Below are 16,860 nucleotides of genomic sequence, written 5' to 3' on the forward strand. Positions count from 1 at the left end.
AATTAAAAAGTCTCTTTAGGACAGCTCTACCTACTGCCGCATCCCTCCTGGACTCTATATCAATGACATCATGTTTGATGAATGTTGTTGACTAGGTGGCTGTTTTGCAGACATCAATTGGTGGAAAACCTTGCTCGAAGGCTGAAGATGCAGATTGGGCTTGTGTAGAGAGAACCTGGAGTTGTAAGCGAGCAGGGCTGGTTGGATCGGGAGTAGCACATTTTGATAAGCCGTACAATCCACTTTAAAATAGTTTAAGAAGAGAGTCTGTGACCTTTTTTGGGGGACCTGAAAGCTATAAACAGATAAGGATCTTTGCAGAAAAAGCTGTTCTGTCTAAAGGTAAAGCATGCTTGATGTCCAGTGTGTGGAGTAGTTTTCCTTACTGTCTTGGGGAAGACAGGAAAAACACAGGTAGCGTAATGTCCTCGTTAAGGCGGAAACCACTTTGGGCAGAAGAGGCAGGCTGTGTGGAAGGACAACCTTATTAGGAAACGTTTTAAGAAATGGAAGGTCAGATCTGAGGGGCTGCACTCCACACACTCTTCTGGTGAATGTGATGGCTACTAAGAAAGCCATTTTGGCTGACAGAAAATGAAGAGGATGCGTGGTTAAGGGTTCAAAGGGTTTGTACATGAAGGTTGAAAAGACTAAGGAAAGGCTCCCTTGGGGAGTAGGAGGGCCAATCTTTTCCCAAAGGAAAAGCTGATAATGAGCCATAATGGCTTCATAGCTACCTATATGGAATGCCATTGATGAGGAGGCATATACCTTGCGACCCAGGATATCAAATTTTCTGCCCTCCTTATCAAGGGGTTCAGAATGGCCTGTGCTTTTTTGAAGGCCTTTAATCTGTAATGATTCTGTGACTATGGAGCTGACAGGAGAGTGAGTGAAAAGGAACCTTGACCCATCTGGTTTCGTTTTGTTCGTTATCAAGTTTTTTTTGAACTAGCTGGTGTTAAACCTGGCTTCGCCCAACCATCTTTGGTCACATTAAGCATGCCATGCATGATGAGAAATGTTACTGGACCCACAGTTTTGGAATGCAGCACTCTGAACACGGGATGTTGGAGCTGAACAGGTGACCTCGATCTCCAGCGACCTTTCCGTTCTCACCATCTGTTTTGTATACATGCAAAGGTCTTCACTGGGAAAAACAGCCAATTCCTTGGAGAGCACATCAGGTGGTGATGGTTCCAAAGCAATATCGGAACTGACATCGGAATTATCATCGGACTGATCGGATGATTCCAAGTGAGGGTCATGGACAGCAACTATCTCTGGGGCAGACTTTGATTTGTGTCTTGGTTCCGAGTGAGATGGTATGTAAGGCTCTTTTCCTCATGATCAAAGTTGTGATCATGAAGGTGAATATGGAGAGCCTTTGTGCTGTATGCATTGTAATGATGGTAAAGAGAGGCATATGGTGAGTATTTGAACTGACGGTGGTGCATGCCAGTGTGCAATGTTTCCAAGCGAGTGTCCACACTAGCCAGCGCCATGGACTTGTTTTGAACATCTGAAGTAGGACTCGGAAGTGGAGGCAGAGGGGAAATGGCTGTCAATGTCTCTTATGAGATCAGGGATCTCATCTTCAGACAGCAATGGAGGCAATGCCAACCAACATCTCAGAGTCAGAGAAGGTGTTCTTGGAACTGGCATTGGATCTGAAGCCAAGGAGGAAAACCTTTCTTCCTGAAGGCTGAGCCTGCAGAGGGTGAATGAGTTTTTTCAAGATGTTTAGTCCAGTTTTGCTTTCTTCGCAAGCAGCTCTGATTGGCTCCCAGATGGAACTGAGGACGACTTCGCTGGAATAGACATGTCTTTGGAATCAGACTCAAGACCTGGGCCCATTGGTGGAACAAAGGAGATGTATTCAGGGAGCTCTGGTTCTTCATCGGTGACTTCTGGATCTGATGGGGTGGATTCCCATAATGTAACCTTAAGTTGTAAAGGGTCCAGTAGCACTTTTAAGACTAACCCACTTTATTGAGGCATAAGCTTTCGAGAGCCACAGCTCTCTTCATCAGATGCATGGGGTGTGAAGAAACTGGCCAGAGATATATAGGTGGTGAGGGGAGGGGGGAGAGGGTGCAGGGAGTGAGGGTCACGTAAGGGTCATTTTACATTTACATGACCCTCACTCCCTGCACCCTCTCATCCCTCCCCACCTATATCTCTGGCCAGTTTCTTCACACCCCATGCATCTGACGAAGAGAGCTGTGGCTCTCGAAAGCTTGTGCTACAATCAAGTGGGTTAGTCTTAAAGGTGCGACTGGACTCTTTGCTATTTTGCCACTACAGACTAACACGGCTAACTCCTCTGGATCTATGACCTTAAGCTATGATGCTCTTTCATGGCATGCTTTCGGCAGGAATTGCTTGCACACAATGTTGATGCCTCGCCCAAACACATTAAGCATTTATCATGGCTGTCAGGTTCCGCCATCTTCCACCCGCAGCGGAAGCGATTCTTTGATGCTTTGTAACTGTAGGCAGCAGTTTGCATAGGAACATCCAGGATCCGAGGAGAGGAGAAAAGAACATCCTTCTTCAGTAGTGACAAAAAAAAAAAAAAAAGAACTGAGGAAGAGAGCCACTCACCCGCCCTTTTATAGGGCGCCAGGCAGGAAAAAACGCTAAAAAAGGATGCGTGATCATCATCTCACACTTTTAGGAATTTTGGAACATCCGCAGCTGGCCTGCACATGTGTAGTTCCCATGTGGGACTGCATAGAAGCCACAATGATGAACAAAAACTACAATCAACGACTTCTTTTAAGAGCCAATATGAGGTAGCAAAGCTACTGCTCATAGGGTTACGCACGTGAACAAATGCAGAGTTAAGAAAACAGGGTTAACATACCTGTAACTTATGTTCATCGAGTTCTTCTGTGCTGACACACATGGGGACTGCGCAGGCGCAGGCCAGCCGCCGGAGAATTTTCTAGAGCTTCCATGGCTCCGAAGGGGCCGTTTGTCGCGCGCCTCAGCGACCGTTTTCCCGCCCAAACGGTCACGTGATCCTCCAGCGACCAACGGCCCCTTCCCTCAGTTCTCCCTTGCCGCCGCTTGACCAACACACTTCAGCCATAACACCTTAAAAACACCAATTTCTGTTACAGCCATCACAGTATTGTGCATTGGAGTTCACAGCGGGGTAGGAGGGAGGGTTGTGTGTCAGCACAGAAGAACTCGATGAACATAAGTTACAGGTATGTTAACCCTGTTTTCATCTTCGTTCTTCTGTGCCTCCACACATGGGAGTGTACCAAGCTTCACACAATAAGGAAGGCGGGGGTGAAGTCCAACACAATTTTATTAAGCAAACAAGAACAACAATAAATAGATATGCATATATACATCTATGTAAAAATACTGTGTAAGGACACATAAATACTCAATATTTACATATATACACACCCCCAGGTACATATATACACTTTCACTCAAGGGTACCCAACAGGTACGCCAAGAAAGTCATTCCAAAACTCCCTCAGGAAAAAAGGGAGTGTAAGACAGCCTTGGCCACAGATACATCCTGCTCCGCATTGACATCAACGGCGTAATGCCTGACAAAGGTGTCTGCAGAGGACCATGTGGCTGCTTTACAAATGTTAACCAGGGGCACCCCCCTGAGGAGTGCCGAAGAGGATGCTTGGGACCGCGTGGAGTGGGCTCTGACATGAAGCGGGCAAGCCACCCCTGCCAGGGAATAGGCCTTGCTAATGGCCGTCACAATCCACCTAGACAGGGTCTGTGAGGAAGCCCTGCTACCCTTGTCCTTGGCCCCAAAACATACAAACAGGTGAGGACTGGAACGGAATCCCTTCGTCCTATCCAGGTAATAGGCTAGGGCCCTCTTCAAGTCTAGGGAATGGAGGGCCTTTTCCCCCTTAGAGGAAGGTTGAGGAAAGAATGCAGGCAGTGAGATATCCTGCGAGAGGTGGAAGGCGGACACCACCTTGGGCAGGAACCCGAGGCAGGGACGCAGGACCACCTTGTTGGGATGAAACACAAGAAAGGGAGGGTCAGACCGCAGTGCAGACAGCTCACTGACCCTTCTGGCCGATGTGACGGCCACCAAGAATGCCACCTTGTAGGATAGCATATCCAAGGGGCAGGTAGCCATAGGTTCAAATGGAGGCAACATGAGACGTGAGAGCACCAAGGACAGTGACCACTGAGGCACTGGCGCCGATACAGGTGGGTAAAGATTGTACATGCCCTTAAGGAACTGGCGGGATTGTGGGTGAGAAAACACCGTAGCACCCTCAACTCGGGTGTGAGCAGCTGATATCGCTGCCAGGTGGACCTTGAGGGAGGACACCTTCAAGCCCAGGCCACGCAAGTGGCACAAATACTCGAACACAACCCCCAAGGGACTGCTGTCAGGCACCACTCCTCTGGCAAGTGCCCAGAGCCCAAACCTGCGCCACTAGGCCGCATAAGCGCGCCTAGTGGATGGCCGACGAGCATTCAGGAGGACCCTCTGTACCTCGTCAGTAAAGCCTATCGGGGAGGAACGATTCGCCAAGCCGTTAGGTGCAGCTTCCTGGGATCGTGGTGGACCAGGCTCCCGTTTAGGAGAAGGTCTTGCCGAGGGGGCAGACTCACATATGTCCGTTGGGACATCCGCAGGAGCTTCGGGAACCAAACCTGCCGTGGCCAGAAGGGGGCCACCAGGATGCAGTCCGTCCCGTCCTCCTCTATCTTGCACAGGACCCTGGGAATCAAGGGGAATGGAGGAAACATGTAGTGCAAGCCCTGCGTCCACGTAAACCGGAAGGCATCCCCAATAGAGAGGGGGTCGCTCCCTGCCCTGGAACAGAACGTGTGGGCCTTGGTGGTCGCCGCAGTGGCGAACACGTCTATCACTGGATGACCCCACATCTGGAAGATCGGCCCAACGCACTCTACGTTCAGTTCCCACTCGTGGTCCAGCAAAGGGACCCTGCTGAGGGCATCTGCCCGGGCATTGTCTGACCCAGCCACGTGTATAGCACGGAGCGATACGCCGTTCCTGATAGCCCACTGCCAAGTGAGCGTGGCTTCCCGGCACAGGGCCATGGACACTGTGCCCCCCTGCTGATTCACGTAGTACATGGCAGTCGTGTTGTCCGTCTGCACCAACACCTGACGATTTCTCAGCAGTGCTGTAAGAGACACAAGTGCGAAACGAATGGCCCTTAGTTCAAGCACATTGATATGGAGGGTCTTTTCCCTGTCAGACCAGACATCCTGCACAGACACATCACCACAGTAAGCCCCCCATCCCAACAGAGAGGCATCAGTGGTAACCGTGATGTCATGGTGCTGATACCCAAAGGGGGTCCCTTTAAACAAGTTGTCATCAGACAGCCACCAGTCCAAGGAGGAGAGGATGACCCTCGGGATAGAGAATTTGAGGGACGGAGGGTGCAGCAGAGCATCGTACCTCCGCACAAACCAGTTCTGGAGCGGGCGCATACGCAGCCTAGCGAAAGGCACCACAGAGGTAGCCGCTGCCATATGCCCTAGTAAGCACTGGATAGTGCGCACAGACTGGAATCGGTTCCTTTTAAACATGGACACCAGACCCCTTAGGGACCGAGCCCTCTCCAAGGGGAGCAGGGCCTTACCCTCCACAGAGTCTAACAGTGCACCAATGTAGGACACCTTGCAGCTGGGCACCAGTTTGGATTTCTCCAAGTTCACCAGGAGCCCCAGGCGTTGGCAAGTGCTAAGTACCAAGGCAATGTCCTGCACCAGCCTAGACTCCGATTCAGCCACGATGAGCCAGTCATCGAGGTACGGAAAGATGGTACAGCCTTCTTCCCGCAGGAAGGAAACCACAGGGGCCACACATTTAGTGAACACTCGTGGGGCAGTGGACAGGCCAAAGGGGAGCACCTTGTACCGGAAAACCCTTTGCCGGTAAACAAAGCTCAGGTATTTCCTGTGCTCCTTCCGTATGCCCACGTGAAAGTATGCGTCTTTTAAGTCAAGAACCGCAAACCAATCTCCCTGTTTCAGCAAGGCGATCACAGCCGCCAACGTAACCATTTTGAATTTGGTCACCTTGAGGAAGGCATTAAGGCCCCTCAGATCTAAAATGGGACGTAAGCCCCCATCCTTCTTAGGGACCAGGAAGAACCTAGAGAAGAAACCCTTTACAGAGTCCTCATAGGGCAATTCTTCCACAGCACCCTTGGCCAAGAGCGACACGATCTCCGCATCCAGCTCGGCCATAGTGTTATTGACAGCTGTCAGGGGTGAACTGCATCTAGGCAGCTCAACAAACTCCAGCCCGTATCCCAGTTCAACAATAGTTAAGACCCATGAGTCAGATGTTATTGACTCCCACTCAGAGAGGAGTGGACTCAGTCTGTCCGAAAAGTTCGGGGATACGGCTGGCGCGACCCGTCAGTACTGCCTCCCGGCGCCCTGCTGATCTTTCTGCTGGGCCGGTTGCTGTGCCGGACGAGGCTTGAAGGGCCGACGCCTCCTCTGCTGTTGTGCGGGAGGGTAAGGCCGCTGCTGGTAGGCAGGATACTGCTGGTAGCCCGGCCGCTGTTGCTGGTATCTGCCCTGGTAATGGTAAGGGCCGGACCGGGGAGCGTACCGTGACCTGGAGGAGGGCTTGTCCGCTGGAGCCAGACCCAAAGACCGCGCCGTCTGCCTGTCCTCCTTTTTCTTCTTCAGGGTCTCGTCGGTGGACTTGGAGAACAGCGAGTCCCCTTCAAAGGGCATGCTCTCCACCCTGGAACGCACCTCTTGGGACAGGGCCGTCGACCGCAACCAAGAGTGGCGCCTGAGGACCACCGCCGACGCCATCCCTCTAGCAGCAGTGTCAGCAGCGTGGCTCCCAGCGTTCATTTGCTGTTTAGACAGCCGGACAGCCTCTGTTTGCAGCAGGGACACCACAGCCTTCTGCTCAGGAGGGAGGTCTCGGGTATAGGATGCCAACTTCTCCTAGAGGTACAGTTGGTACCCTGCCATGATGGTCTGGTAGTTGGCAATCCTCAGACCCAGCGAAGCCACAATGTACTGGCGCCTGCCCATGGCATCAAGCTTCTTGCCCTCTTTATCGGCAGGCACCGAGGAGTGACCCGATCGTCGGGGGTTGAACTCCTCTGTGACCAAGGAGGAAGGTGGAGGGTGCTTCACCAACGCCGGCCAGGTGCCCTGCTTGATCTTGTAAAGCTGCTCGATGCGCTTGGATGTTGGAGGTTGATCACAGGGCACCTGCCGCACCTTCTCCACAATCTCCTCAATACCCTCGAGCATGGGGAAGCCAACGGACGCCGGATTATCCCCATAGATACGCTTGAGGAGCTTGTCCTTGGTCTGGGGGGCTGCTGAAGAGATATCCATCTCGAGAGCCTTGGCCATCCTTGCCATCTGGTCGGCGTAGATGCGGAGGTCCTCGAATGGAGAGTCCGCAGATGGCACTAGCTCCTCAGCTGGCGATGGTTCGGACCAGGACTCCGACTGGTAGCCAAAACTCCCCACTTCCTCCTCATCGGAACCGAGCTCGGATTCCTGCGCCCGGAGCGGAGGGGGAGCCCACGCCGACCTCGATGTCGAAGGCCTCGGTTCCGACACGGAGAAGCCCGCAGGTGCCCCCTCCCATTGGCAACGGTATGGCGAGGGGAGGTAGGAAGCCTGTCGATGCCGGGACGCAGTGGACCGGACAGATCGGACACTGTCCCCGGAAACATGCCGCTCACGACCGACCGGAGGTGGAGACGGACGGACAGGCGACGGACGGCTCCGACGAGGAGACGGGCTCGGTTCCAGCCTCGGCGACCGAAGGGCAGGCGATGGTCGGCTCCGACGGCGTGGGCTCGGCTCCGGCCCCGACGAGAACTCTGCGGGCACCGTCTCGAAGGCCATCGGATCCGACACCGGCACGGAGATGTCCTCTGGTTCGGGGGAACCCAGATGAGGGGAAGGCGTGTGAGGAAGCACGATGACCTCCTCCTGAGGAGCGGGACGCGGCGACCGATGATGCTTGGTCTTCTTCTTCTTCTTCGCCGGTTCCGAAGAAGACCTCGGAACCGACGCGCTCCTCGCCTTCGAAGGGGACCTCGGCTTCAACCTCTTAGGCTTCATCGGAACCGATCCGGCCGTCGGTTCCGACCGGGGACTCGGTACCAGGATCCTCGGTTCCGACGTAGGTCTCGGATCCGACCTGGTAGATGACGCGCTACGGGGTGGCCGCACCGGTCCCTGCGCTGGAGAGGCCGCTCTCGACGCCGAGGTACTCGGGGGACGCGGTTTCGACCCCGACCTCGCGGAGGCCACTGAGCCAGCTCTTGAATGCCGTTCGGCAGAGGGGCTAGGGCCGGCCTTGGGGGAGGGCAACGGAGCGCCTCCGGACATGACCTTCTGCCACAGGGAGGAGTTCAGTCGGGCCTTACGCTCCTGCTGGGCCTTGCTGGTGAAGCCCTGGCAAACCTTACAGGCCGACACGTTATGGGTCTCCCCCAAACAAAACAGGCACAGTTCATGGCCATCGGTCTTGGCCATTTTCGTGTGGCATTGGAGGCAATGCTTGAAGAGAGCCTTTGAGGCCATCTTCAGGGGCACGCGAAAGGAAGGTCAAAAACAGTCCGAGTCAAATTACCGAGTCCACAACAAAGTCCAAAACGAGATCCGAAGAGTAGTCGAGGTCACGAAGTCCGAAGTCAAAAGCCAAGCAATCAGTCAGAATAAAGCACGAAGCACAAAAAAGCACAGAGCAACGAAGCTCACGTTCTCTCCAAGCGGCGGCAAGAAGAGAACTGAGGGAAGGGGCCGTTGGTCGCTGGAGGATCACGTGACCGTTTGGGCGGGAAAACGGTCGCTGAGGCGCGCGACAAACGGCCCCTTCGGAGCCATGGAAGCTCTAGAAAATTCTCCGGCGGCTGGCCTGCGCCTGCGCAGTCCCCATGTGTGGAGGCACAGAAGAACGAAGATGAATGTAAAGTGACACCTGTGACACTGCTAAGATGTATCACACTATGGTGAACCCTTATTTAACCATTTCTTGACAAACCCACACAAACTACAATTTACGGTTCTGTGAATTTTTACACTGACTTCTGAGCAAATGTAGGTAAATTTACCTCAGATTTTCAAGACATACCTTATAATACTTGGATATTGAACTGCCCGGTGACCAGCCAGAAGTTCCTTCTGAAGAGAAGTTAAAGACCATCTAGGTGAGAGACAGAAGGGAAAAAACAGGAACGTTAAGGAAGGTAGGAGCTGCCCTAATAGCCCAGACTAGCCTCATCTCTATAGAGCTAAGAAGCTAATCGGCGTCAGTACCACCAAGGAAGACCAGAGGAAGGCAATGGCAAACCACTTCTGCTTATCACTTGAAAACGCCATGAGTTGGAATTTCATGGGGTCGTCATGACTCGGCTGCAAGTCTTCAGCACACTAAAGGGAGGGAGGACCCACTAATGCGCCCAAGGAATATAGACTCGTCAAACTTCTGAATGCCACTGCCATAAAAAGGAAGCAGCGTCTCTGAAGCGAAAAGTATTTTCCTTGGCCATCCCATTATCCTTTTGAAGCGTTCAGTTCCGCAACCAGGTTGAAAACTCATTAAGGAAGAGATGAACCCAGGGTCAGATCCAGACTTTACCTGTTTACTAGCAAGTTGAGTCCTGTAGCACCTTGCAGACCAACAAGATCTTCAGGGTATAAGCTTCTGAGTGTCAACATCCCCTTCATCAGTTATCTTTAATTAATGTATTTGTGTTATTTAGAGTCTGCCTTTCCAGCTGAGACTCAAGTGTAATTCAATACAAGCAGCAGCTGGGACATAAACAATACAATAGGGTTCTAGATGGCAGAATTTTGAAAAACAAGAAATCCGATACAGAGCTGAAGTAATTTTGAAACAAAATATAAGCAATTTGACATGACATAATAAACGACTGTAACTGACAGGGCACAATAGTATAGTCTATAGTCCCTATCCCTCTATCGAAGCATCTCTTCGAACCTTTCCTTACAACACCAGCCCTATTACCCGAGTAAGAAAGCCCTCCGGAATAATTCAGTTTTGCAATTTACGGAAAGCCAGGAGAGTGGGAGCTTTCCTGACCTCATTAGGCAGGCCATTCCAAAAGGTAGGGGCCACCACAGAGAAAGTACGCGTACAGGCAGTTGTGGGTATTGCCCAATTGCAGTGCGACAGCTGCAGAAGGCCCTGTTCAGATGAGCAAAGTTGCCGAGGTGGAGCATAAAGGGAGAGGCGGTCCTGCAGATTCGATGGACCAAGGCCATGAAGGATGTTGCATATGATAGTCAAAACTTTGAACTGAGCCTGGTAACTGATGGGTAGACAATGGAGTAATATGCATGCTCCATCTAACAACAACAACATTTGATTTATATACTGCCCTTCAGGACAACTTAATGCCCACTCAAGAGTGGCTTACGTATGTCATTAATATCCCCACCACAACAATAATCACCCTGTGAGGTGGGTGGGGCTGAGAGAACTCTGGAAGAGCTGTCACTGATCCAAGGTCACCCAGCTGACTTCAAGCGGAGGAGTGGGGAGGAATCAAACCCGGTTCTCCAGATTAGAGTGCCGCACTCTTAATCACTATACCAAACTGGCTCTCAAGCTGTGGTGTTCTGCATCAACTGGAATCTGAGTTGATTTTGAGGGGAGAACAGAGTTATGCTAAAAAATTTAGTCTTCAAGGTGCTACTGTACTGTACCCTTCATCGGGCTGCGGGGCAGGTGCTTCAGGGGTTGGGTAGGTGGCAGAGCCAGAAGCGAGTGGTGCACAGGATGTATCCACTCAGGCTAGGCTATTCCTACCCCATATAGTTGCATGTGGTGGTGGGAATCAAGCAACAAATAGCGACACAAGGTGGCTTTCAAAGGGGATTAGGCGGACTCATGGAAGAGAGGGGTCCACCAATGGCGAGGAAAAGGAACCTCTGTACACAGAGACAGTAAACTTCTGAATGTCAGTGCGAGGAGGCACATGGAGGAAAGGCCATCACCTCTGTGCCGTTCGTTGGTCCTTCAGGGCAATGGTTGGCTATTGTGTAAAGCAGGATGCTGGACTAGATGGACCACTGGACTGAGCCAGCAGGCTCTGCTTTCGTTTGTACGTAATATGGGTGTATCCAGCTCATGCCAATCTATTCTGACTGACGACAGTACTTCCAGAGTCACAGGAAGCCATCTTTCCCATCACCTATGACCTAATTCTTTAACTAGAGGTGCTGGGTGTTCTGGATGACTCTGGGCAGGCCAGATCCAGATATAGACATGCAGTTAAGAAGACCTGAGCATCTAGTTAGCCTTTCTGTATCAGACGATTTAACTCCTGGCAAGATGTACACCATAATGTCATAGGCTCTTTATTGGGTATAGTGCAAATCTCTCCTTCCATTCTAAGACTTTATTATTAAAAATGGTTATTCAGAAATCTTGATATCCGCTCAATCAACAGAAAATCATACCATTCATTGTAACTAAATAGATCACTAAAAGAGAACAATTCAATGAGTCCAAGGAAGTATCATACCCAAAGACAAGCGGGTCAGAGGCAAGGAGCCCCTTCTAGGAAGAAGCTGCCCATCAATTCAGCTTCTCATATTTATGGGGTTTCAAAAACACGTTCTTATAAAAACTATCTGTTCTACTTCAAAGGACTCACATTCTTGGCTAACTAATTATTTTATGACTTCAAACACCAGACAAGGTTATCTAATTTGAAACATCTTCTTAAAGTGTATAAAAATCGTTAATTCGTTCTTGCTACATTTTATTTCAACAAAGTTTATGGAAAGTTGAGGATCACAAGTTTCTCATGCAAATGAGTACCTTTTGGCTCCCAACCCCGACACCTGTCCTTGAATAATATCTCTACTTCTGTTGTTAAACATTCGTGTCATTCTCAGACAGTCTCTGTGCCTGGGCCTCAACAACTGTATCTATTGATGAGGATTAGATTAACTCTTCTAATCTACAAACTCCCACAACTGTGTTACTTCTCTGTCTCATGCCCTTCTCCAAGTTGTTCTATTCTAGGCCCCTAGACTCCGTTTGTGGTGTGTCTAGCTATGGGGCTGGGCTAGCCCTGTTTCTGCCTGCAAAGGCATCTGCTATAATTTTCTTGGTCAAATCCAGCAACTGTTCTCCTAAACTTCTAGCTATATCATAACATGGGGACTGGACCTCCTCGATGCAAATTGGGTGCTCTACCACTCAGGAACAGTCCCTTCATAAGAGGTGCTATATCGTTTTTCAACAAAACAAAACAAAGCTGAAGGTCCTTCAGTACACACCAGATAAATGTCTGAGACGGAAACAGAGGGAAGAAACTGAAAAGCACCATAATCGGATAGAATGTTTAATAATATTCCCATTGTGTTTAACTGAATGACCAGTCTGTCACCCCACATTAACTTAGTCAGACAAGTTAACAACAATAAAGCTGTGTAGCAATAGCATGCATCTGACATCATTACAACAACTGGACTCTAAAGGAGTTTTTCCATTGCAAATCTGATTAAATAGTTTCACCTCCCACTTGTCTCAGTGATTAGTAATGTACCAGAAACAAAAGTCAAAAGAATTCCCTCCCCACACACACACCTATCCCAAGAGAATATTTTAAGTCCTATCTATCACAAAGAGAATTTCTTTTGTCCATTCTGTGGGCAGTGTGTCAACTGCTTTAGAACATGCAAGGTATTGATTTAGCAGTGAAATAGCTAATCTTCGCGTACGCGCGCACGCGTGTGTGTGTCCAACCTATGGCGACCCTATGAATGAAAGACCTCCAAAATGTCCTATCATTAACACACTTGCTCAGATCTTCCAAACTGGAGGATGTGGCTTCTTTTATTGAGTCAAGATAATTCGTTTTAGGTCTTCCTCTTTTTCCTAGCATTCTCGACTTTTCCAGAGAATCTTGTCTTCTCATGATCAAAGTGTGATCGCTTCAGTTTTGTCATTTTAGCTTCTAGGGAGAATCTTCAAGTAGGTCCTAACATGTTTAAAAAGAGCACAACTTCCACACAGCTGCGCTTGAATTCCTGTGACTCAGTCTGCCTGCCTGTCTTAGTACTGCTCCTACAGCTATTGCCTTAAGCAGAAATTAAAATGGGAAGAACCTGAATTGGTATCATGTCTCTGATGTTTAATTATTGCCCCATACATTTTGCCACAGAAAGGGTAACAGAAACAGTCAGTCTACCATCATGGGAGCTGAAGGAGCATACTAGTTAAGTGGATGGCCTGCAGATCAGCACTCAGCTAGTTCAACTCCCACTGCTGCCATGAAGTCTGCATGTAGCCTTGGGCAAGCCACTCCTTTCAGCCCCAGCTTCTCATCTGTATTGTGGGGATAACAACACCACTGACTTTGTTCATCGCTCTGACTGTGGCATTAACGTGTCCAGAAGGGTGGTATAAAAGCACACTGCTATTAATTATGAGGAAGATGATCAGGATGCCCGTGATATATTTAGCATAAAGGGGTCTCGTGTAGGCCCCTTCCCAAAGCATCAAAGACACAGCTTCCTGTGCAGCGGCCTTGATCATGCACTGCGCTGGTGATTCCTTCCCATCAGCCTTCACCATCGCACCGATTGCCCTCATGGGCACTGGCGACCCTTGACTGGCATGCTCCTGAAGCTGAAACTCACAGCTATGAGTTTTAACCAACAGACAACTCAGATGGATTAGCTCCCAGCGACCTCATAAACAGAGCAGGTTCCAAGCAGAAGCCACTCCTGAGGTACACCCCTACCACCATTTGGCCCCCGAGTATTGAAGCCAGTCAAGATGATAAAACATCCTCATAAGAGATTAGAAGGACAGTACCCTTGAACATCAAGTAAAGAGATCGGAGGCTGTGGGGCAATCCAGCATCCCTGAACTACTCTCACCATCGTATCTGGCCCTGAAAGCTCTATAGAAATTATGATGGCCCCAAGGGCTCTGACACCACTTTACTTCTAAGTACCTTCTCGGGCAGCTTTGCTGCCTTACAGAAAATGATAGCTGAAAGGCATCTTTTTGCTGGAGATCTTTAAGAAGGACTGCAAGCCTTGTCTTTTTTTGCCAGGGCTTTTGATAAGAGTATAGACAGCAGGTGTGGGGGGGAGGGGTTGGTTTTATTCTGTAATGTGTTAAGGATTTTTTGTAAGTTTCCTTGAGGAAAGGCACAGCTGAAATATTTTAATGAATGAATAAATTTACTGCTGTCGCTTGCACACAGATGCTTTTAGGGAGAACTTGTTCTTTGCCCCCCGCCCCCCCAAGGCTAAGACAACCAGAATCTCCAAGGATATCGGAGTGTGTGTGTGTGTGTGTGTGCGCATGTGCTATAAATCCTGTGTAGATTCTAGCTGCCAGGAAACCAACCAGCCTGCTCTCTGTAGGCACTCATGAGGGACTGCACAGAAGCTGTAAAGGTGAACAAACGGGTAGGTGAAGTCTGCACATACTGTAATTTCCCCCAAGATCAATCCGGGGCTGGATGCTTTCAGGGAGGGCCTGACCCCACAGTCGTTGGTAAGGCACAGGCCCTTTAGTGTGGCCCTCTGCACAACCAACAGACCTGGATGACCTGAAGAGATCTCAGCCACACACCTCACAGAAAGGGAGCTTCCCTCCTCCACCTCATCCCACTCCATACCAGGTTTTATGCCCAGGGAAGGCCTCAAATGCAAGATCGCTTAGAGACAAACCAGGCAGCAAAAGCAGCTACTGAGAAGGAATCTCTCACAGTTCTCACAAACGCAGCTCAAAACGCGGCCCCTTACTGGCCCCACCCCAACTTTTCATCTGACACCTAACTTCACCCACATGGGTCACACAGTGATGTTTTCAAGGCCCCCTCCCGATAGAAACAACTGGAACCACCAATATTCCTCTTATTCCTAAACTCCTTTATAAAAGACCTGTATTGTTTTATAGGCTCCATACACTACACTTTCAGGAGGAAAGCACAATTCCACAAGGGCAATTCTTATCCAGACGCTATTTCCTACGAGAGGTGTTTAAACTTCACAGCATGGAGAGCCAGCTCCTCCTGGTGGTACATTAAAAGAACTGTCAAAGACGTCAAAAAGGCATACAGGAAACATCTGCACCAGTTGTTTTTCAATGTGATCTGTCCCACAATGTACCAAAAAGTTGTTGCTGTTTGTACTGCATTCCAAGACTTGTCTGATACACATTTTTAACTTCTATTCCTTTTCTAGGAAGTACTACTTTAAGACTGTGTTATGGACACAGAGGAAATGAACCATTCCATCGTAAGTGCAGTCTTCATTTAATAATAACTGCACTTATATACCACTCTTCTAGACAAGATTACTGCCCCACTCAGCAAAAGTCAGTGTTATTCTTACCCCCACAATACAGCTGGGGGGTTGGGGCTGAAAGGAGTGGCTAACCCAAGGCCTACCAAACAGTAGTGGGATTCACCGAATTCCTTTAGTCCCCTAAGATGCAATTCACCGGGCCCTGAAGACTTGATTTCATTTAAATAAGGTGTTTACGCACCAGCCCTATGCCTATCCTAGGCTGCAACTCCCTTCCTTTAGCACGTGTTTTTACCAGGTTGAGCAGTTTCCCTTGAAAGAGAAAACTGAAGCAAAGGAGCTGAGCAGTTCTGCCCTCTATCACCGGTTAAAATTCTACTTTCCTCTCACTGCAACAGGCCTCTCACTGCATTATCATTTTTCTTGCTCTGAACATAGCCAAAGAACACTTCTTTGTTGCGTTTAGCATCTCTCCCTAGCCTGCAAGCACTAGCTATTTGTTTATATTCATTCTTGGGTTATATGACCCACCTTCCATTTCCTAAATATACCCATTTTAATTCTCAGCACTTTAGAAAGCTGTTTATGGAGCTACCCTGGTTTCTTTGGGTTCCTCCCATTTTTCCTTCTTATTAGAATCGTTTGCGATTGTGCATTCAATATCTCAAGTTTAAGAAACACCCACCCATCCTGAACTCCCTTCTCCTTGAGGACTTCGAACCATATGATTCTACCCAGTATATCTTTGAGCTTGTTGAAATTAGCTTTTCTAAAGTCCAACCTATATGTTTGACTACATTACGCTTTCTCTTTCCCCAAGATCTTAAATTCCAAAACGACAGACGACTACTATCCAGGAACTCATCCTGAATGACACACCTGCCCCTGACCTGTTTCAATTCAGTTACAGGCTTGGGTTTGGATGTACTAGTGGATGATAATCTTCATTTAAAGTTGGACAGAGAACAGCAATCCCTGCTGATCAGGGCTTTTTTTCAGTGGGAATGTGGTGGAACGGAGTTCCAGCACCTCTTAAAAATGGTCACATGGCCGGTGGCCCCGCCCCCTGATCTCCAGACAGAGGGGAGTTTAGATTGCCCTCCGAGGGCAATCTAAACTCCCCTCTGTCTGGAGATCAGGGGGCGGGGCCACCGGCCATGTGACCAGTTTCGCCCAGGGCAATTCAAACTTTAAAAAATCCCCCTTTGTTCCAGCTGACCCAAAGTGACGTCATTTTGCGGTCTTGAGTTCCACCACCTCTTTTCCCAGAAAAAAAAGCCCTGCTGCTGATACTGCTAAAACTTCTCAGTGTTTTTTTGACACAGCTGGCCACTCCGTTCTTATATATCGGTTGGAATATAGAGTTGGTGTCACAGAAGCAGCCCTTTGGTGGTTTCAGTCTTGTCTATCTCAGACACCAGAGAAGCAAAATGGGATGGGATTTGTCCTGTCGAGTGCCACAGAGTTCTATTCTCTCACCCATGGTCTTGTGATTGGGCAAGTGGTTTTCACATTGAAACAGCTGCTGTTGGAGAAACGGGTAAACTGCACACTTCCCTGAGGTGCAGGCCT

General features: G+C 49.4%; 1 protein-coding gene across 1 annotated transcript in view; it reads right to left on the reverse strand.

Moving 5' to 3' along the window:
• Window positions 1–16,860, reverse strand: part of RTEL1 (regulator of telomere elongation helicase 1) — a 144,729-nt gene that overhangs the window by 80,192 nt on the left and 47,677 nt on the right. The window contains exon 15 of the mRNA XM_054980610.1: window positions 9,116–9,187. Coding sequence (XP_054836585.1) covers window positions 9,116–9,187 — 72 coding nt within the window. The remainder of the gene's footprint in view (window positions 1–9,115; window positions 9,188–16,860) is intronic.

The sequence above is a fragment of the Eublepharis macularius genome, chromosome 5, assembly GCF_028583425.1.
Source record: "Eublepharis macularius isolate TG4126 chromosome 5, MPM_Emac_v1.0, whole genome shotgun sequence".
NCBI classification, from domain to species: domain Eukaryota; kingdom Metazoa; phylum Chordata; class Lepidosauria; order Squamata; family Eublepharidae; genus Eublepharis; species Eublepharis macularius.